At 40.3% G+C, this 22,736-nt stretch overlaps 1 protein-coding gene across 3 annotated transcripts in view; it reads left to right on the top strand.

Moving 5' to 3' along the window:
- The first annotated feature begins 5,363 nt into the window (after window positions 1-5,363).
- septin3 (septin 3) overlaps window positions 5,364-22,736 on the top strand; it is a 39,865-nt gene continuing 22,492 nt past the window's right edge. The window contains exons 1-4 of one of the 3 annotated variants that reach the window (XM_057844008.1): window positions 5,364-5,499; window positions 10,092-10,315; window positions 12,399-12,652; window positions 12,735-13,301. In XM_057844008.1, coding sequence (XP_057699991.1) covers window positions 10,119-10,315; window positions 12,399-12,652; window positions 12,735-13,301 — 1,018 coding nt within the window. In that variant the 5' untranslated portion in view covers window positions 5,364-5,499; window positions 10,092-10,118. Of the gene's footprint in view, window positions 5,500-10,004; window positions 10,316-12,398; window positions 12,653-12,734; window positions 13,302-19,009; window positions 19,175-22,736 lie in introns of those variants that run through there. The other 2 variants (XM_057844006.1, XM_057844009.1) reach the window with 2 other exon arrangements.

The raw sequence follows: 22,736 nt of genomic DNA, 5'->3' as shown, positions 1-22,736 counted from the left end.
ATGCTCCTAAATCGGCAAAACTTAACTTAAATCTATCTTTAAATGATTAAACCGTTTTAAAACGTACATATACAGTGCCTTGCAAAAGTATTCGGCCCCCTTGAACCTTGCAACCTTTCGCCACATTTCAGGCTTCAAACATAAAGATGTAAATTTTAATTTTTTGTCAAGAATCAACAACAAGTGGGACACAATCGTGAAGTGGAACAACATTTATTGGATAATTTAAACGTTTTTAACAAATAAAAAAACTGAAAAGTGGGGCGTGCAATATTATTCGGCCCCCTTGCGTTAATACTTTGTAGCGCCACCTTTTGCTCCAATTACAGCTGCAAGTCGCTTGGGGTATGTTTCTATCAGTTTTGCACATCGAGAGACTGACATTCTTGCCCATTCTTCCTTGCAAAACAGCTCGAGCTCAGTGAGGTTGGATGGAGAGTCTTAGTGAACAGCAGTCTTCAACTCTTTCCACAGATTCTCGATTGGATTCAGGTCTGGACTTTGACTTGGCCATTCTAACACCTGGATACGTTTATTTTTGAACCATTCCATTGTAGATTTGGCTTTATGTTTTGGATTATTGTACTGTTGGAAGATAAATCTCCGTCCCAGTCTCAGGTCTTGTGCAGATACCAACAGGTTTTCTTCCAGAATGTTCCTGTATTTGGCTGCATCCATCTTCCCGTCAATTTTAACTATCTTCCCTGTCCCTGCTGAAGAAAAGCAGGCCCAAACCATGATGCTGCCACCACGTTTGAGAGTGTGGATGGTGTGTTCAGGGTGATGAGCTGTGTTGCTTTTACGCGAAACATATCGTTTTGCATTGTGGCCAAAAAGTTCAATTTTGGTTTCATCTGACCAGAGCACCTTCTTCCACATGTTTGGTGTGTCTCCCAGGTGGCTTGTGGCAAACTTTAAACGAGACTTTTTATGGATATCTTTGAGAAATGGCTTTCTTCTTGCCACTCTTCCATAAAGGCCAGATTTGTGCAGTGTACGACTGATTGTTGTCCTATGGACAGACTCTCCCACCTCAGCTGTAGATCTCTGCAGTTCATCCAGAGTGATCATGGGCCTCTTGGCTGCATCTCCGATCAGTTTTCTCCTTGTTTGAGAAGAAAGTTTGGAAGGACGGCCGGGTCTTGGTAGATTTGCAGTGGTCTGATGCTCCTTCCATTTCAATATGATGGCTTGCACAGTGCTCCTTGAGATGTTTAAAGCTTGGGAAATCTTTTTGTATCCAAATCCGGCTTTAAACTTCTCCACAACAGTATCTCGGACCTGCCTGGTGTGTTCCTTGGTTTTCATAATGCTCTCTGCACTTTAAACAGAACCCTGAGACTATCACAGAGCAGGTGCATTTATACGGAGACTTGATTACACACATTTGGATTCTATTTATCATCATCGGTCATTTAGGACAACATTGGATCATTCAGAGATCCTCACTGAACGTCTGGAGTGAGTTTGCTGCACTGAAAGTAAAGGGGCCGAATAATATTGCACGCCCCACTTTTCAGTTTTTTATTTGTTAAAAAAAGTTTAAATTATCCAATAAATGTTGTTCCACTTCACGATTGTGTCCCACTTGTTGTTGATTCTTGACAAAAAAATTAAATTTCATATCTTTATGTTTGAAGCCTGAAATGTGGCGAAAGGTTGCAAGATTCAAGGGGGCCGAATACTTTTGCAAGGCACTGTATGTATATATATATTGTCACGTGACATAATAAACTCTTCTCTAAAAGCACTATTGTGAAGTGGCACATTTTCCCCTTGCTCTATGGTGGAATTTCTAAATTTGTGAGGCTGTCTAGAGAAGTCCAACTAAGTAACTCTCGCCTTCCTCTTGTCTCTCCTATCATCTAGCCCCCATTCTCCCTCAGCATCCACATCTGACCGCCAAACAATGTCGTGGTTGTTCTTGGACTGGTTTGTGCCACTCTACCTGCTGGTTTCTGTCCTGGTGCTGGCAGGCTTTGGAGTATGCCTGTACTTCTTGGAGCCCGGGCTGCATGACACACACACGTGGAGCAACAAAAGCGCTAGGCATCGCCCGCTGGTAGCCAGCGTGAACTGCAGAGGTGATGATACAGATGCTCTCATATGATCCCATCGGAGAGCAGAAGGGGGGCTTTGATAATGAAAAATGGAGGGATGATCTGTTAAGCCTTATCCCATCACACCAACTTTTCGCTGATCCCAAGCATATTGTATTTTTTTCTCCCCATGAGGAGTCAGACTAAAGTAAAGGAGATGGGTTCTACTGTAAATGATGCCAGAAAGAGATTGTGGGAGGGCATGATGGCCTTTGAGAAGGCTTGATGTCAACTTTCATGACATGTTCCACCAGTGCCAATTTGTACATTTTGTATTTCTTCCAAGTGTTTCATGGTGTTGACGTATGTGATGCAATTCTGTTTGTAAAAGCTACTTCATTAGGTAACTGCAGTCTGTTAAGAATCACTGTTTTTTGTTGTTCTTCGAATCACTTCAAATAGGAAAACTCATCATATTAAATTTAGTATTGCACTAATACCATTTTTTGGATCCCGGTTCCGACCCCCGGCTGTATAGTGTTGGCCAATCCCGATACTGTACCGATACTTACAGATACCACATTTTTTTAAAAATATGCAGTGGTATGAAAAAGTATCTGAACCCTTTGGAATTTCTCTCATTTTTACATAAAATCACCATCAAATAAGATCTGATATTTGTCAAAATCACACAGATGAAAAAAAGTGTCTGCTTTAACTAAAACCACCCAAACATTTATAGGTTTTCATATTTTAATGAGGATAGCATGCCAACAATGACAGAAGGGAGAAAATAAGTAAGTGAACCCTCTGCCTAAGGAGACTTAAAAGATAAATTGAAATAAATTTTTACCCCAAAAAAATTAGGTGTGTGCCCAATCACTGGTGAGTGGTTTAAAGCTGCCCCGCCCACTATAAAACACACACTTGGTAAGAATTGTGTTGATGAGAAGCATCGTCTGATGAGCATTGTGGCTCGGTCAAAAGAGCTGTCTGAAGACCTGCGATCAAGGATTGTTGATTTGTATAAAGCTGGGAAAAGATACAAAACCATATCTAAAAGTCTGGTTATTCATCAATCGACAGAGAAGTTGTCTACAAATAGAGAGAATTTGGCACTGTTGCTTCTCATCCAAGGAGTGACCGTCCACCAAAGATGACGCCAAGAGTTCGGCGCAGAATAGTCAGAGAGGGAAAAAAATAACACTAGCGTGTCTGCTAAAGATTACAGAAATCACCGCCACAGTCCAATATCTCTGTGCACACATCAACTATATGTAAAACTGTGGCCAACAATGGTGTTTATGGGAAGACTCCATGGAGGAAGCCACTGCTGTCTAGAAAAAACATTGTTGTTTGTTTAATGTTCGCAAAAAGGCACTTGAACACTCCACAGAAGTTTTGGCAAAATATTTTGTGGGCTGATGAAACCAAAGTTGATTTGTTTGGGAGTAACACACAACTTGATGTGTGGAGGAAAAATGGAACAGTTCACCAGCATCAACACCTCATCCCCACCGTGAAGCATGATGGAAGGAGCAACATGATTTGGGGCTGTTTTGCTACCTCAGGGCCTGGACAACTTGCGGTCATTAATGGAAGATTGAATTCGAAAGTTTTTTTTTGCAGGAAAACCTGAGGCCGTCTGTCAGACAGTTGAAGCTAGAAATAGGATGGATGGTACAACAAGACAATGATCCAAAACACAGAAGTAAATCAACTTCAGAATGGTTTCAGAAGAACAAAATACACATTCTGGAGTGGCCAAGTCAAAGCCCGGACTTGAACCCCATTGAGATGCTGTGGCAAGACCTAAGGACAGCGATTCATGCCAGACATCCCAGGAATCTGACTGAACTACATTAGTTTTGTAGAGAAGAATGGGCCAAGATTATTCCTGATCGATATGCCAGACTGATCTGCAGCTACAGGAAGCGTCTAGTTGAAGTTATTGCTGCCAAAGGAGGGGGCCACAAAATAATAAATGTGACTTGTTCACTTACTTATTTTTCCTCCTTCTGTCACTGTTTGCATACTATCCTCATTAAAATATGAAAACCTATAAATGGTTGGGTGGTTTTAGTTAAAGTAGACTGTTTTTTCATCTGTGTGATTTTGACAAAGAACAGATCACATTTGATGGTGATTTTATGCAGAAATGTGAAAAATTCCAAAAGGTTTAGTTGATTTTCATTCCACTGTACATTACATTTACAGTAGATTTTTTCTTTTATTACTAAATACTGCATATTCACTTGAATGTAAGGTAATTGAGAACTTGGGAATTATTTTCTGAAGGTCATGTCCTACTTAAAAAAGGTTTTAAAATAATATTTAATCAAGATTTTTTTTTAAAACATTTTTTTAATTTACTCCTCTAAGTGAAAAAATAAAATGACCCAGACATTATTTTAAAAATTGCAGAAAGTCCACCAACATCAATTCATGATTTAGCTAAAGGTTTGATCCGGAACCTGTCAGAAATTTGCAAAAATGTTGCTTCAAAGTAAAAGCAAGTATCTTGTTTTGATTACACACAAAAATCAATGACCACTCTCTTTTTGTTGACGATTCTGAGAAAAAAAGTTCCATTGAGGGGGCATATTTAATATAGAATATAAATAAAATGTTTGTTGTATACTGTAGTGCAGTGCAATTGTAAAGCCATTGAAAACCACAATCAGACAAACTGCATGATTCTTGCTGTTAAGCCAGCTTTTTGTATTGGATTGTATTTTTTGGTGTACCTAATATTGTGGCTGCTGGTGCTGTCATCAAGCCATGGACAAAGTGTTCCCTGTTGACCAAGTATGGCCCACCAAACATTTCTATTCTCAAGTGTCATGCAGTATTCACTGACGTAATTAAGCCAATCTTTATCATTACCTAATTTGTTCACGACAAACTAAAATATCAATAAAATCATATTTGCGTATACAGTAGATTGTAAAAGTACATTAATTATTTAGATAATTGGTTGAATATAATTACGTGAATTAGAAATATATGAATGCAAAATTCAAATAACTTTTTGAAGGGCGTACATGACAACAGATGCTGACATGCATGAAGATTGTTTCAATGTGTAGTAGTGATCATATAATGTGTGACTAATAAACGTAGCTGATGTTTGTTCTTAAAAGACAGATCATTTCATCCAGAAATCTTTTTTTTTCCCTTCTGACAATTATCTCTATTTACTGCGGGTGAGTCACTCATTGCACTTTCATATTGTGTGTGATATAGCCTAATATTTGTACTATACACTACTGGTAATCAAAATGTGATGTCAAGGGCAGGACAGAGCTCTGAGCAAGGATGCAATGTGGGTGTAAAACAACAGTGCAGCCCCAGTATGCAGGAATCACGAGAATGCACACAACGCCCACCATGTCTTTCCTCATCATGCTGTAATTGTCTCACTCAAGTCTCACAACAAGCAGGCAGACTCCATATGCAGGTTGGTGACAGATTTAATACTTTTGTATATTCATTATACATGATAAAAATGGTAAGGCTATGTATTTTTCATGCACACTTTGTGGATTAAAAAAAAACTTGCAGAGATGTGTTTAACTAGTTGGCTGCCGTTGACTGTGCTAGACCTCCAATTCCTTTTACTGGGAGGGGCGAATGGACGAACATTCATTCCTCCACACTCAGTCAAAATGGATTAGACGCCTAGCACAGTCAGTGGCACTGAAACGAGCATTCACAGCCAGTCCTCCGGTTTCAAATGAATTGGACGCCTATAATTGTCAATGGCAGGTAGTGTGTTAACGACAATGAAAAGCGTAACCGCAGTCTGTGTTAAGCTCGTGCATGCTTGTGCGAGCACGAACATAAAGCAATGAGAGTTTGGCCCATCAAATCAGCACCAGAAATGGCAAACGTGATTGTTTACTGTTAGTAGCAATCTTTGAGTGGGTTAGAAAAGTGTTTTTGCCACGCGGATACTAGGTGGGGACTCTGTGAAAGGGCACTGCTGCAACAGGGACAGGCGTGGATGTGCAGTAGCGCGTGCTCGCAAGTGCAAGCTAAAATTGCAAGCAACAAAATAAAGTTACAAAAAATTGAAATGCACACGTTAATTTCAGTAATGATTCTAATTTTATATTCATCCACCCATCCATTATCTGTACACCTTATCCTCAATAGGGTCACAGTGTCTATAACATATATAGAAATGAAATAGGATAATTGAAATGAATAACATTGGATAGACATCTCTGATCTCTGTTTAGCAAGAGATCTGCCTTTTTAATATGACAATTCTATTTTACTATTATGGGCCTACTGAATAAAATATGACAAATTCTAGAAGAGGGGAATTTTAATCTACAGCCATATAGTTGCACTAAAAAAAATGAATCCGGTAGGTTGTAAAGTTTACTAAAAGACAATGTGCATTTTCAGCAAGAACACATCATGTTTCCAAGGTGAGCATGATTAAATCATGCAGTCCATACATAAACATGAACAATGAATGAGTAGCTAGATTAGATCATGTTGATGCAACATAATGTTAACGTGCCTTTCCAACCAATTGCAACAGTCTCGTCATTTCTTGCGAGATTTAAAAGTAGGGTTCCCAACTCCCTGAAAAAATAAGTGACACCTCAGTATAACCGTCACCATTTAATTATTATTTTGTTTGTGAAAAGTTTTTTTTTTTTTTATTAGATGGGGCTTTGTAAGGCACAGGCTTAGCTGGTAAAATTCCTCAACTTTATTTTTATTTATTTCTTTCACAATCTTATTATCCACGTTTTTTCGGCGCCGTTTAAATATCAAATCACCGAAATTCCATTCATTTTTAATGGCAAGCATTCACCCTTCATTTTCAATGACAGGAAAACATAGGTGGTTGTGATTTTTGACCACTTACCATTACAGGCCATTGACATTGAACTGGCGCCTAAGTAAATCAATACCACTGAAAGCTATGTACGTCCATGCCATTGACTATCATGAATGTCGCTACTATTGATGCCAATGTACTGGATTCCATTGAGGCGTATATAAATTGAGGCGATTGACGGCCATTTACGTTAAAATTAGGGCTGTCAAACTATTAAAATTTTTAATCGAGTTAATCACAGCTTAGAAATTAATTAATCGTAATTAATCGCAATTCAAACCATCTATAAAATATGCCATATTTTTCTCTAAATTATTGTTGGAATGGAAAGATAAGACAAGACGGATGTATACTGTACATTCAGCATACTGTACATAAGTACTGTATTTGTTTATTACAACAATAAATCCACAAGATGGCATTAACATTATTAACATTCTTTCTGTGAAAGGAATCCACGGATAGATTTTTAAAGGATAAATGTGAGTTTGTATATTGTGACTAAATATTGCCATCTAGTGCATTTGTTGAGCTTTCAGTAAATGATACTGTAGTGACTTAATTGTTCTGCCCAAACGACCAAGACCGTGTGTGGTGGCTGCAAATGCTATATCTTCTCTGCGTTGCGTAAAATGCATGGTGTCAAGAAAAAGAACAATTCCTGTCCTTCTTCCCCATATTGCTCGCCTCAGTAGTTATAATTGTTGAGAAGTCAAAGCTATTGGCATTTTAAAGCACACCCCAAATGAATGCCTGTATCCACTCCACTCACTTGTCACTGCCTCTTAGCTCTGTATATATGTATAACGTCGCCGTTGTAGTCTGTTTGCGGCAATGCCTGAGTGGGTCATTCCATGCATGCGTTAAATTATTTTAACGTGATTAATCAAAAACATTAATTACCGCCCATTAACACGATAAATCTGACAGTCCTAGTTGTGCCTTATGGTGGCTCAACATGTGTGCTTTATGTTAAAAGAACACAATTACTAAGTACTGAAGGAAAGCAATTTAATCAGATGCAAATTATGTATTTCTTTAATGTCGGTTCAACATGTTTTTTGGGGTGAACATGAGTGCTGGCTCAACAAGAGTGCGTTATATTCGCTCAACATGAGTGCCTAATGTTGGCTAGACATGTGTGCTTTATATTAAAAGGATACAATTGCTAAATGCTGAAGGAAAGCAATATTATCAGGTGCAAATTCTTTCCATAATTTTTTTAAAGTCAGTTCAACACCCCATTTTTTTTGTGTAGTCATTGTTGTATTTTTAATTTTTTTTTTTCTATACAATTTATGTCTTCTCTCTTCATCTATTTTTTTTTTTTTTTTTAATCAAAATCAAGGTGTTGTATAGGTAAGATGGTGGTGGTCTTATGTAGTCAGTGTTGTGTATGTACTGTATGTGTACAAACACATGTTGTGTTCTTTGCATAGTGATAGAGTAGTTAATTCAACCAGGATACATTGTGAGGGTCTACAACCACCCAGCCATCACTTTTCTATTATGCTCATCCTCATTTAGATTAGCCAGAGCTAATCTCAGATGACTTTAAGCAATAAGCGGCGTACACTCTGCAGTGGTCGCGTTTTGACAGTTTAAAGCAGGCATATTCAAATATATAGCAATGAGTTAATGGTCTATTTCATCAATTCACAAAATATTTTGCCAAAACGTCTGTGGCGTGCCCAAGTGCCTTTTTGCGAACATTAAACGAGCAACTATGTTTTTTTTAGACAGCAGTGGCTTCCTCTGTGAAGTCCTCCCATGAACACCATTGTTGGCCATCCTTTTACATATAGTTGATGTGTGCACAGAGATATTGGACTATGCCAGTGATTTCTGTAAGTCTTTAGCAGACACTCTAGGGTTATTTTTTACTTTTCTGAGTATTCTGTGCTGAACTCTTGGTGTCGTCTTTGGTGGACTGCAACTCCTTGGGAGAGAAGCAACAGTGCCAAACTCTCTCCATTTGTAGACAACTTCTCTGACTATCAATTGATGAACATCCAGACTTTTAGAGATAGTTTTGTATCCTTTCCCAGCTTTATACGAATCAGCAATCCTTGATCGCAGGTCTTCAGACAGCTCTTCTGACCGAGCCATGATGCACATCAGACAATGCTTCTCATCAAGACATTTCTTACCATGTGTGTGTTTTATAGTGGGCAGGGCAGCTTTAAACCACTCATCAGTGATTGGGCACACCCCTGATTTAAAATGTTTGGTAACAATTTGAATTGCTCTTTAAAGAGCATATGACACGAGAAAAAAAGTCTTAAATGGCATTATTATGTGAATTAGAATCATATTTTGAGACGATTCGACTATATACAACAATTTAGCAAAGCACAGATGATAAGAAATTAGTATTTTAATCTGCCGGTTAGCCACGCCTACCATTATAGGGCTTTAGCGTCCCCAACAGGTGGATGACGTCAGCGGTAGACTGGGCTCATCGGTTTTACTATTCAGCCCATTGAGGGGGAAATATTCAGAACGAGGAAAACGCGACGAAGAGAGCCGCAAAATGTCATTGTTTCAGTCTCTCTACTCCAATATTTTTACAGGATATTATTTTTATCCAAGTATTTATGGCTTGAGAAGGACCAGTCAGCCCGTCAAGGGGGAACTATTAACAACGAGGAAAAAGTACATTTTTCTCAAAAAGTTACTCAATGTTATTAAATGTAATGGATTAAATATAACGCATTACGACTCACCTCTGACAACACATTGCATTTAAATTAGTTTGTCCTTAGTATTCGTTCTTTTGCTGCCAACATTCCCACTTCAAATTAATTGGACGTCTATCGCTGTCAATGGCAGCCAATGAGTTAAGGAAACTAGTGTGCCACGACGCTCACTTTGCTTTTAACACACACAGCCCAGTAAAATTCATAATCCAGCACACACACCACTGACTGAGCTGCACATTCTGCCTCGCCGAACAGATTGAATATTAAAAGGTCCAATGAACACATTAGTAATAAATGTAAAGATAAATTGTGGAGATGAACACATAATAAGGAATTATGTTGGGGATTTTCTTCAGGCTGTCCGTGTTTTATTTGTACATCAAATTTGGGTTGGGTCTGTTGCTTCTTTTCCAGAAGGAATTGCAAGTCTCCAAACAATGTCTCCTTATTTCATTCATCGCCAGGTTTCACTCTCATCTCATTTCCCAGATGTAAGAAGCAGCAGGCAAAGGAAGAATGAGCGTGTTTGACCGTCTGTCACCTTTAATCCCCCGGCTGTCGGCCTCTTCCAAACAAGCAAAAGACCATTCTCATCTTCCTCATCCTCCTCATCCTTTGTCTGCTCCTCTCACAAGGAAAGGGATTGACTTTCCCTCGCTTGGACTTGAGGACGTCACCCAAAGTAATCAAAAGAAGCAGTCAGGTGCTGGCAGGTAAACAACAACAACAACAAAATTACTTAAAATACTGTATACTGTTTTTTTTTTTTTTTGGGGGGCGGGGGTAAATAAAAAAAAAAAGGAACAACCACAAAAATGTTAATTTTCAACTGAACAACAAACTATGGCTATTTTATATACTTTTATAGGATATAACTCTTCTTTACATTAAGTGACTGCAAAAATGGTGGTGACATAACAGTGTTCTTCTCTCCCTTCTCAAATATCAAATCCATTGACTTCATAATGTATTGACGGGACACGGGGCGTGGGGCTGATAAATAGGGGGCCACCATTGTTGGCGAGGCTGTCAAAGCTGACCGAGTGGAATTACAGACAAAGAGCTTTTTTCATTGAAAATTCTTGTTAATAAATGCTTAGATCCCTGAATTCTTTACAGATATGAACGTAAAACAGTCTCGATTCTTGGTTAAAAGAAGAAAAAAAAAAGTGCAGTTCGCACTTATTTTCGTAAATATGTCGAAGTTCAACGCTAGTGTGTTAGTGAATGTAGCTAGCGGCCGCCTGATGTTAACAGAGCTTTTCCGGTGAAAGTTCTTGTGAATAAGTGCTTAAATCCCCGAATTTTTATAGATATGGACATAAAACAGTCTCGATTCTTGGTTAAAAGCAAAAAAAAAAACAAAAAAAACAAACGTGCAGTTCACATTTATTTTCGTAAATATGTGGAAGTACAATGCTGGTCTGTTAGTGAATGTAGCTAGTGGCTACCTGATGTATACAGTTTTACCGGTGAAAGTTCTTATAGATATGGACGTAAAACAGTCTTGATTCTTGGTTAAAAGCAAAAAAAAAAAGCAAACGTGCAGTTTGCTTTTATTTTCTGAAAATATGTCAAAGTACAATGCTAGTCTGTTAGTGAATGTAGCTAGCAGCCGTCTGATGTTAACAGAGCTTTTCCGGTGAAAATTCTTGTGAATAAATGCTTTAACCCCCGAATTCTTTATAGATATGGTTGTAAAACAGTCTCGATTCTTGGTTAAAAGCCAAAAAAAAAAAGAAAACGTGCAGTTTGCTTTTATTTTCTGAAAATATGTCAAAGTACAATGCTAGTCTGTTAGTGAATGTAGCTAGCGGCCGTCTGATGTTAACAGAGCTTTTCCGGTAAAAGTTCTTGTGAATAAATGCTTAAATCCCTGATTTTTTATAGATATGGACATAAAACAGTCTCGATTCTTAGTTAAAAGCAAAAAAAAAAAAAAAACGTGCTGCTTTTATTTTCCAAAAATATGTCGAAGTACAATGCTAGTCTGTTAGTGAATGTAGCTAGCGGCCGCCTGATGTTACCAGAGCTTTTCCGGTGAAAGTTCTTGTGAATAAATGCTTAAATCCCCGAATTCTTTATAGATATGGACATAAAACAGTCTTGATTCGTGGTTAAAAGCAAAAAAAAAAAAAAAAAAAAACGTGCAGTTAGCTTTTATTTTCCGTAAATATGTAGAAGTACAATGCTAGTCTGTTAGTGAATGTAGCTAGCGGCCGTCTGATGTTAACAGAGCTTTTCCGGTGAAAATTCTCGTGAATAAATGCTTAAATCCCCGAACCCTTTATAGATATGGACGTAAAACAGTCTCGATTCTTGGTTAAAAGCAAAAAAAACGTTCAGTGAGCATTTATTTTCCGTAAATATTGCGAACTATAATGCCACTGCAGTAGCGGCTAATTTTACCCAAATATTTTTTTTCTCAATGTTTCAAAATGCATGCATGGTACGAAAAATATAATGATTACCTTGAATCTTCGAACAAATCACTCCTGAGACAATCCTTCCTGTTTGTATGCGGCACAGTTTTCGTACTTTTTCAACTTAAATCCGGAGTTAGATCACTGCGTGGATGTTTGTGAATAGCTCCTCTTGATGTGGGCGGCCCCCTACTTGAATGTGAGGCGCAATGCATGACCGATCTGACCCGTCAATACATTATGAAGTTTATAATCAAATCAATCATAGGTTTATTTGTCATTTCCGACAACTAGAATGCAGTAATGACTGGTGAACAGCGTAAAAACGCATTCCATAATATGTCCCTTTGATCTTTTTTACTATTTTCTCCAGCATGACACCTTTTGAACCTGTTTGTTCACCCGTGTGTCGATATGACGGACAAATGAATATACGAAATCCTCCAAAGCCGGCTTTCATCATTCCTGCAAGGAAAAACGCCTCCACTTCTGACCCTCTTCAACTAAAGCCAAGCCTTGTACTACAAGGCCACCACTCACATCCGTCTGCATTACCGGAGGAGACTGAGTTCCAAGCCAGACGGAAGAGTCACGATCCCAAAGCATTATTGGACTCCACTAATAGAGGTAAACATGAATGGCTTACAACTAATGAGAAAAATGAAGACTAAACATGCAATTTAATTTTCCTGTTATATATCTTTTTAAGCCCAGTGTTTGCAGTGTGATCCTCAGTCTGGATATGATGAGAAAAGGCACTCTGAGAACAAAGTAGTTAGGCAGATAGCTCCTTTAAAGTCTGTAGTCAGCACTGAGGCCTGGGGATTGCACTCAAGGGAAGATCTCGCTGTCGAAAACACTAAATGGACATTATCAGACACATCAGTCAACATTGAACGCGTAGAGAAGAAAAGATTTGTGTCTAAGCCTGATGTTGAGTTTGATCAGGATCATGGCACTCAATCACGAGACAAGGCTCGAACAATGCAAGCTCCCTGGCCAACGTACAAAAAAAACTTTATTAAGACATGTCTGGTGCATCCCGTTCAAACAGCTTGTGCACCACTCACTGGAATTTCACCTCCAAATGTCAATGAAGTGAGCTACTTTCTAAAAGGAACCTACTGCCACGAAGATACCGCGAGATTCCGAGAACATCCCGCAAACCTCGACGAGGAACTCTTTGTTGGACCATCAAAACGGATTCGTCTTCCAGAGGAGGAACCAGAGGAGCCCTATTACGTCAGCATTTATTACCCGGATTCAGTGTATGAGGGTGAGTACAACGAGGTTGGAAGAGAAATTAAATCAGTTTCACTCAAGGTCTGAGGGCGTGATCAGACTGAGATGTTTCTTATCAGTAGTGTAGCATACATGTTGATTAAAGAAAACATCCGTTAGTGAAGAATTTCAATGCGTCGCGCATAAACAAAGGAAGAGATGAATAATGGAAACTGAATGAGATGACATTCATACAGGTGATGTTTACAACTGACATAAATGCACATGTTATGTAGCGTGACCAACCTTTGTGGCAGGGGTGGACTGCTGTTTTATTATGGTCATTTTTTAGATGGCTGGGAAATATAAGGCGGAAAACACTCAGGTGACTTGAAGTTCCGCTCTGAGACCCCCAATCTGGCCAGATTTCAAAATTGTCCGATATGCGTGTGTGATACATCATTGGATAGCTTAAAATCTCAATTTTCTGGGGGAAGAAAAATTTTGGACGGGAGGGCATTTAAAAAAAAAAAAAAAGTTTTTTAAACAGCAAAACCCTATCCGGAGGTGAGAGCATGCGAGAGCAGAATTACAGACGCCATGACTTTAACGAGATATTATAGCGAATTTAGCCTGTTTATATCCAAAAACTCCATGTCGCATGTATCACTGAGTGTCAAGACACAGCTGTGAATGGCCACAGCTGGATTTTTGGGGGATTGTCTGGGTGAAACATGGTAATATAATAAGGGTCACAATGCAGAAATCGCAGACATCAAGGAGTGGTCGAGATTTTCTTTTTCATATATTTACCCTTTTAAACTTTTTTTATTCAATTTTTCTTTGTTTGGATCGATTATTTATCATCTAAAATATCGGGGAAAATGCGACAGGAACAAAATAATACAATTTAGCGATAGTTATAAGGTAGATATCCGTGACTTTTTTTTACAGACACCATTTTTTTCATCGTGACGTAATTTGTTTAAAAGTTAAAATATGCAAGTGAGTAATTTTTTTAAAGTCGCTTTTTTCTTTTCAACAAAATATTTGACATAATTTAATGATTCTAAGCTAATAATGACAGACATTTTGAATAATATAATTACCTTGTTTTCATGGCTGGGTTGAAACAAAAACGGTTGCGCGACGCCTGTAAACGGGGGTTTCCAGGGTAAAAAGGGGCAAATTAAAAATAGTTCGGGGCCTTAATGCGCCATGAATCTGCAATAGCAGCATATAGACATACTGCTCTATCAAACACAACAATTGTTTTGGCTTAAAATACAGCAGTTTCTTTTAAAGAGGAGTGCAAGAGCAGAAACTGCTTTTTCAGTGTTGTCCGTGTTTTCCGCCATAAATATTTTACCTACAGGAATATGTTTAAATACAGTATACTAATTATGGGTCGGGAACCTTTTTGACCAAGAGGCAAAACACCCAACATATTTTAAAATGTGTGTAAATATGTGTGTCAGTATACTGTACTGATGTGTGTTATATATTTTTATGTCCAGTCAGATTTCAGATGGCCATATAGGGGTGTGCAAGTCCGGTTCTCAAGAGCTTGTTTTCCATGTCTCCCTACTTTAACACACCTGAATCAAATAATCAGGATCGTTATCAGGCTCCTGCAGAGCTTGCTGATGAGCTGATCATTTGATCATGGCAGTATCATGTCATAATTATGATAATCTTATGGCACCACTGTCAAATAAAGTGTTACCAAATACCATAACAAGCAATCAATGAAACAACTGGAACAGTAACCGAAGAAAGAAATTGCACAGAACATGAATTTTGATTGGTATTTGTACATCTGTAGTGGTGCAATGCATGCTGGGAGGCATGTTGGACGACAACAGTGTTGAGAGCAGGTGGAGCAGTGATGGGCAAATGAAGCTTCTTGAAGCAATGAAGCTTTGCACCCATGGGTGCAAAGCTTCAGGTGGTTCATTTGGTCTTATGACAGTCTTATGATGCCGCTGTCAAATGAAGTGTTACTTGTTTATATCTTTTGGTGGAAATATCCAGTAATACAGTGGTATACAGGTACAGGTATACAGGTATTTTATACAGGTATAAAATTTGGAGTGTTTTAAATAGTTCTTGTTCTATTTTGTACAGGAACAGTTGCTGCAACAGTTAATGCACTTTTCTATGTTAAAAAAAAAAATTGGGATCGTTACTCGGTACAAAATGTGTAGTGTTTTAAATAGTTTTTGTTCTATTTTGCACAGGAACAGTTGCTTCAACAGTTAATGCACTTTTCTATGTAAAAAAAACAACTTTTTTTTTCTGGGATCGTACTGGTGCAAAATGTGTAGTGCTTTACATAGTGTTTGTTCTATTTTGCACAGGAACAGTTGCTGCAGTTAATGCACTTTTCTGTGTAAAAAAAAAAAATCAATTTGTCCTTTGTTTTTATAATTTTTAAAAGGTGATATCTCGCCATAGTTGAGGTGTCGCAATACGTATCGGATCGCCAAACAGGTATCGGGATATGGATCGGATTGTGACAAAAGCAGATTGTCACAGTGCCCTCCATAATTATTGGCACCCCTGAAAAAGATGTGTTTTTTAGCTTCTAATATTTTTTTTAATTCAAATAATATGGGATCTTAATGGAAAAAAAGAGAAAAATTCAACCTTCAATACAAGTGCATTCATTCAGTGGGTGGAAAATCCCACATAAAGAAAAAATTATTTGACATCAAATAATGTGTGTCACAGTTATTAGCAACCCTGGTATTAATACTTTGTATAACCCCCTTTTGCCAACAAAACAAGGTCTGGGGACTTAGATGGCCATGGGAGAAGCTTGATTTTGTGTCTGGTGAACCATTTCTGTGTAGATTTGGCCATATGTTTAGGGTCATCGTCTTGCTGAAAGACCCAGTGACGACCCATCTTCAGCTTTCGCGCAGAGGGCAACAGATTTTGATTTAAAATGTCCTGGTATTTGAAAGCATTCATGATGCCATGCACCCTAACAAGTTTCCCAGGGCCTTTGGAAGCGAAACAGCCCCACAGCATCACTGACCCACCCCCATACTTCACAGTGGGTATGAGGTGCTTTTCAGCATGCGCATCTTTCGTGGCACGCCACGCCCACTTAGAGTGTTTGGTTCCAAAAAGCTCAATCTTGGTCTCATCTGACCAAAGCACACAGTCTCAGTTGAAGCCTGGGACCGTTTGTATTTTTGTGTGAGACCAAGATTGAGCTTTTTGGCAACAAACACTCTAAGTGGGTCTGGCGTGACACGAAAGATGCGCATGCTGAAAAGCACCCTTATACCCACTGTGAAGTATGGGGGTGGGTCAGTGATGCTGTGGGGCTGTTTCGCTTCTAAAGGCCCTGGGAACCTCTGTGTTTTCTGCCATATATAAATACAGTATATACTATATATACATATGTGTTTATGTTTGTAATTTTGGAGCTGTTATTTCAAATATGGACGGTGAGTAGTGTTGTTTGGGAAAAACAAGCTCATATTTGTGTTAATATTTACTTCATATGTGAATGAAGAGTGTAACTATACTCTCCAGTTTCTTTAAAACTATCATGTCGGTTCACTTTGGTGATACAGGTACTGAACTGAAAAAAAAAATCTTAAGTTACAAAAATATGTATAAGTGACGTTAAAAAAAAAAAAGAAAGAAAAAAACATCTTTTTAGGGCATTTTCCCTCTCCTTTGTGTAGGATATTATAGATAAGTAGGTCCATGTTACACTAACATACCAACACTTCCAAGCTGAAATGTAGTTGGATAAAAACAGACAAAATTCTACCACTGCATATACAATATAACAGCCCTGTAATCAGTGGCGCCTCCAGAAAATTTTCATAGGGGTGGTCAGATGGGGCCACTTAAAATCTTGGGGTGGCACACCAAAACCAAAAGCCATAATTTCAGGTTTTCATTATATTGTTACAGTAAAAAGGTCAGGGGAAAACTATCAGAAAGACTTAAGGACACGGCTACTGATATACTTTGTTGTATTGTGTAATATTTGATGTTACTAATGATTTAATGTGCATACCCCATAACTGTCCAGTCAACATTTTGATTTCCACAACAATTCTGTTTTATTGTTTTATGTATATATTAGGCATAAGGTGTACATTCAACAAAACAAAATAAACGCATTCATTTGGGATGAAATGCATAACTGATGCTACAACAATCTAACGATATAGTGGCAAGCGGGGTGGCCAACAAATTTATAGGGGTGGCCGTGGCCACCCCTGGTCACCCCCTGGTGGCGCCACTGCCTGTAATTTGTGTATTCTTTATCCTCTGTTAGGAATGACTAATATGAGTCTTGTTGCAATAAAAAATATATTAGTCTGTCCTATACTGCCCCCAAGTGGTCGCACCAGAAAGAGCAGAACAATAACCAATAAATTGCTCCAGTTTGACAAAGAATGTTGATTTGTGATTCTAGTAAACTCATTGGCTGCCATTGATGGCTGTCAACAAATAAGCATTCGTTCATTCGCTGCCATCCCTCCTCCTTCAAATTGATTGGACGTCTATCGCAATCAAAGGCAGCCAATGAGTTAATAAAACACTGTAATTACAGTGCACTGTCAATCGCCGTCAGCCCTTGTCAGTTCAAATGGATTGGACGTCTGTTACTGTCAATGGCAGTCGATGGGTTAATTATTTATATTCCCAAACAGTGGTGTTACCAGGATGCCAGGTGTGGGTGGGTATTAGTCTTACCTGGGGTGGGGGGGCAAAAAAAAAAAAAAGAAAAAAAAAGCTACTATGCTGAAGTCGGTCGAAATCCGGCGTAGGGCTACTGCACCTTAAAACATGTTTTGTTTTCTCCTTGAGATAACTGTTGTTGTGATTTGGTCTAAACAAATAAATGTTGATTTGATTTTATTTTATTTGACTTGGAACATTCATAACTGAACAGTATGGACATGCAGGTGACAATGTTTTTTTTAGGTAACCTATTGTGGTTCCTCGGTTTTATTATTATTATTATAGTTATTCTTTGTTCTGCAGCCCCTTTGAGCTCAATTTGACACCCTTAGAATGCTTCAAAATGCACCAAAATCGGCAGGCAGGTCAATACAGGCGCAATCTTTGATACCGTGTCAAGACCAAATTCCAAATACACTATGTAGCGCCCCCTAACAGTCATTCTTTGATCCCACTGACGCTTTGAGCCCTACTTTGATCTCCCCAGAATGTTTCGAAACTCACCAAACTCAACAGCCAGTTGAACACTGGTGAAAACTTTGATAAAATGTAAAAAAACATAAAACTTAAAAAAAAAAAAAAAAAAAAAAAAAAAAAAATCAAAACATGCGTAAATGTGTGTAGCGCCCCCTAGTAACAAAACCATCATTTAATTTCTTTCTTTCTTTTTTTTTTTTTTTTTTTTTTTTTTTTTTTTTAAAGGTGAAAGAGGAGGTAACAACGCAAAGGTTAAAACTTAGAACATATCAGTATATGAATGGGATACCATATGCGTTGCCCAGACTGCCGTTAGTACTACATCCAGTTTTCTTTGGGTGGACAGAGCCTGCCCCCCCCCCCCCCCCCGTAACGCCCCTGTTCCAAAAATACAACATGGAACCAGTAACATTCTCTATTTGTCCCTTTGTGTCCTTTGAATTAGGACAAGCGCTCTCGAGAATGACAGCAAAAATGGCCCTTTGAGGTGTGGTCGCATTGCGCATGCGCACCGCATCTTCCCACGCCCTCTTTCCTCTCGTGTCGCCTTGGTAACGGAGGAGAAAGACAAGAAGGGAGGGGCGGGGGGTGTCTCAGAGCCACAGGGAAGGAGGCAGAGGAGGAAGAGAGGTACCCAGAGCAATCTGCTCATCATACCACCGCCGTGTTGGGAGCTCCGTTGTTGAATTGAGGCGACATTAGCGGCCTCCGAAAGAGACGTCACGTTTGCAGGTTAGTTACAAAGCATCTGTTTGCGTCCGGGTGCCGGCGCGTGGCTCTCAATGACCGCTCGTCGTTTTGTCCACCGACAGAGACAATAGGGGCCGACGTATAGGCTGCTAGAATGATGTTGAAAGGAACCTCAATAAACAAGGGTGCTAAGCGTGGCCTTTTCTTTTAGTTCTCTAACATACGTCCGTGTATGAACAGAAACAGGTTGCTATTTTCACATTTGCACTCATCAGCATCATGTGGCGTTCGATTTGATTCGTCTTAGCATGCGGTACTGTGTGCATGCATGTGTGCGAAATGGCAGCACAGTGTCTTCGTGTCGTAAATGTGCAGTGACAGCCTGGGCGACCGGTATCCTGTGGCCCAGGCTGCACTGGAAAAAAGCCCGACAGCAGATCTAGCAGCTCCGGGCTTGTTCTTCACTTTTATGTGTTATCATTTACCATCTGTCAGACTGTACCAGTTGCTTCAGCTCAGACGCAAATGATTGTTTTTTTCCCCACTTCGAGTAGTTTGACTTTTGGGGCAGGGGGGGCACAACATGTTGATGACCCTGAAATGCAGGGTCAGCAATAAAATTAAATGAATATTTATAAATATAAGTTGAAAATGAACGTTTTTTTTGTTTTCCCATCATTCTTGAGGGGAATTCTAAATCAGGTTCTGAGGCTATACTTTTCACCAAGGTCGTCATCCATTAGATATGATACACCCACAGGTGTCTTGCCAATGTAGTTACCCCAGTTGATTTCCGTGTTTTGGTGATGTAGTTATCTATGAGGTTTAGAAACATGGCACATCTGCACCTTTTTTAACGCATCACACACATCATACTCCACAGGAGAGCTCCGGCAAAGGGCGGTGGGACGGGCGGCTGGGTAGAAATTCCATGCTGCGGTCCCACTGCCCCAAGTCAAGCTCTCCTATTTTAATGCATACATAGCACTACCTTCCCCTCACAATCCCATCACGGTGCTGGGTAATGGCTGCCAGCCGGGAACCTGGCAGCCACAGTAATAGGGTGGTAGGTGGGTCCAGGGGCGGACTGGTAATCTGTAGCTTCTGGAGGATCACAGAACGGCCGGTGCTCTGGACGGCCGGTGGCCGTCATACATACATCAGTTTTTATCTACAGTTCGCATCCAATCCGACAGGTGGCAGCAATGCGCCTGGTTGAAATACTTGTTGTGGCCCACTAAGGGGCAGAATAGAGCGCTAAGAGCTTTGGCGGACTTTCTAGTTGCCACCGGGTTGAGATGGAATGAAGAGGGTTACTTGCTAGGTATATTGGCAATTGGCAAACATTTTAGCTGTAAAACAACGTCTGCACACGCAGCAGCAATATTAATTCAGAAGAAATATAACAAAATATTAATAAAATGAATGGTTTTACTTTAAAGTTTAGGTAGTTAAATTGATATATATATATTTAATCATTTATGTATCGTTTTGTTTTCTGGTTAGTACTTTCCAATGAAGGTTATGTATACAGGATTTGTCTTGAAATGTTTATTGTATTTTCATTGAAATGTATTTGTGTGGCAAGATTAATTATGGCATAAACCAGGGTTCACCAAATCTGGACCTTGATGCTACCTATCCTGTCGTGTTTTCTACGTCTCTCTCCCCTAACACACCTGAATCAAATGATCATGTCATCAGCAACCTCTCCAGAAGCCTGATAAAGATCCTGATTATTTGATTCAGGTGTGTTGGCGGAGGGAGACATGGAAAACACGACAGGAAAAGTGGCTCCGAGGTCCGGATTTAGTGAACCCTGGCATAAACAATAAAGTCATTTTATAGACACAGGGGATAGGTGTTATTATAATCAAATGGATACATAAAACTTGCTTTAAAAAATACATTCTTTTATTTGTTTATTCAGGTTGATTATAGAGCTAGGGCAGAAGATGAATCCAACTCCAGTTCATCCTTGCAGTACTTTGAGCGCCCCAAGTCAGATAGTCACAGTCTAGACCAGACATGTCCAAAGTCCGGCCCAGGGGCCAAATGCGGCCCGTGGTCAAATTTCATCCGGTCCCCAGCTTCTGTCAAAAAAATCAATAACGTCTGGCCCGCACACAAACTTAATAAATTGGTCAGCAGTACTGCTACCAGCTTACACACTAAATGCTGCTCCTCATTTACCCACTAAAAGGCGGCAGCACTCTAAGCAACATTACCCCGTGTGACCCTTTACTCCCAATATTCTAAGATGTCGACAATCCACAAAAAAAAAAAAAAAGTTGAATGCGACGGCCGACGCCTCAAGGATAGGTGGAAATTGTTCCTCACTAAAGTACGCAACAACTGTGTCTGCCTCATTTGCAAAGAGACAGTCTGTGTTTTTAAAAAATTCAATGTGAGGCGATATTAGCAAACAAGACACGCTGATATGTACGACAAGATTACAGGGACGATACGTAGCGAGAAATTTATGCAACTTGAAGCTAGTTCAATTTTACAGCATTTCGCAAGAGCTCGAGAGCCGAAAGAGAACGCTGCAAAGGCAAGTTGCGATATTGTTGTAATTATTAATTAAAAAAAAAAAAATAAAGCAAAGTGACACAGAATGGCTTGCTAAAATGTACCTAAATATATTGTTCTACGTAAAGGACGTTAGCCAAGGTCGGCCCCCCACATTTTTACCACACCAAATCTGGTCCCTTTTGCAAAAGTTTGGACACCTCTGGTCTAGACACATTTTCTTCATTTTTCCCTCAAAGTGAACGAAATTGATGCATTTGGCAATAAAATATTTTAAAAATTCTCCCGGGGGGGGGGCATGCCCCCGAACCCCGCTAGAGGGTCTGTGTACTGCGATTCTTGTGGCCCCGGCTGAGTCAAAGTCCAGGGCTGCTTTTTAGTCCCAGTCCGCCCCTGGGTGGGTCCCACATTTTTCCCCTATGGCGTGGCTCCTGGGGCGTGTCCTCCCCTCTGCCTGGGCTGCTGGCCGCAGGAATGGGGGGAGGTCAGAGCTCCGACCTTGCACCGCCCCGTGGCGGCTCCTCGGCGTTCTCCCGCCTGCACCTTCCCCTCTCTTCTCTGACTGGATAGTATCGGCTGGGTGTTGCCTGCTCCGGTGGGGGACCCTGCCCTGCCCTAGGCTTGGTGGTCCGCTGGGGGTCCCGTGGCGTGCCGTGCCAGTTAGGGGGCTGCGGCTGTGGCTCGTAGGCCGGGTGGGCGGACGGAGGTGGGCGTGAGGTTGGTGGTGCGTCCCCTCTTGCCATCTCTGAAGGCCGGCTGATGGGTGCGCGGGTGGCCTGGGGGACCACCCTGGATCCCGGGGGGGTGACGATGGCTCCTTTGCGGGGCTGCGGGAGGAGGGATGGGCTGCACTGACCCCCTCCCCCGCCCTCCCTCCCCGGGCTGGCTGGGTGGGGGCCGGGGCCCTGGGTTGGCCCCGCGTGGCGTCTCTGCTTGTCTGCATGGCTGTCGCGCGCCTGGTGGGCCTCGCGTGCAGCAGGATGTGATAGGCTGCACTCGGGTGGGGGGTCCCGGTGCCGGGATTGGCGATGGGGCGAGGTAGGGTCGGTCGCCAACGGGCTTAGACTCACAA

Source organism: Corythoichthys intestinalis, chromosome 8 (genome assembly GCF_030265065.1).
Source record: "Corythoichthys intestinalis isolate RoL2023-P3 chromosome 8, ASM3026506v1, whole genome shotgun sequence".
Classification (NCBI taxonomy): Eukaryota; Metazoa; Chordata; class Actinopteri; order Syngnathiformes; family Syngnathidae; genus Corythoichthys; species Corythoichthys intestinalis.
This window is presented reverse-complemented; position numbering and strand designations above follow the sequence as displayed.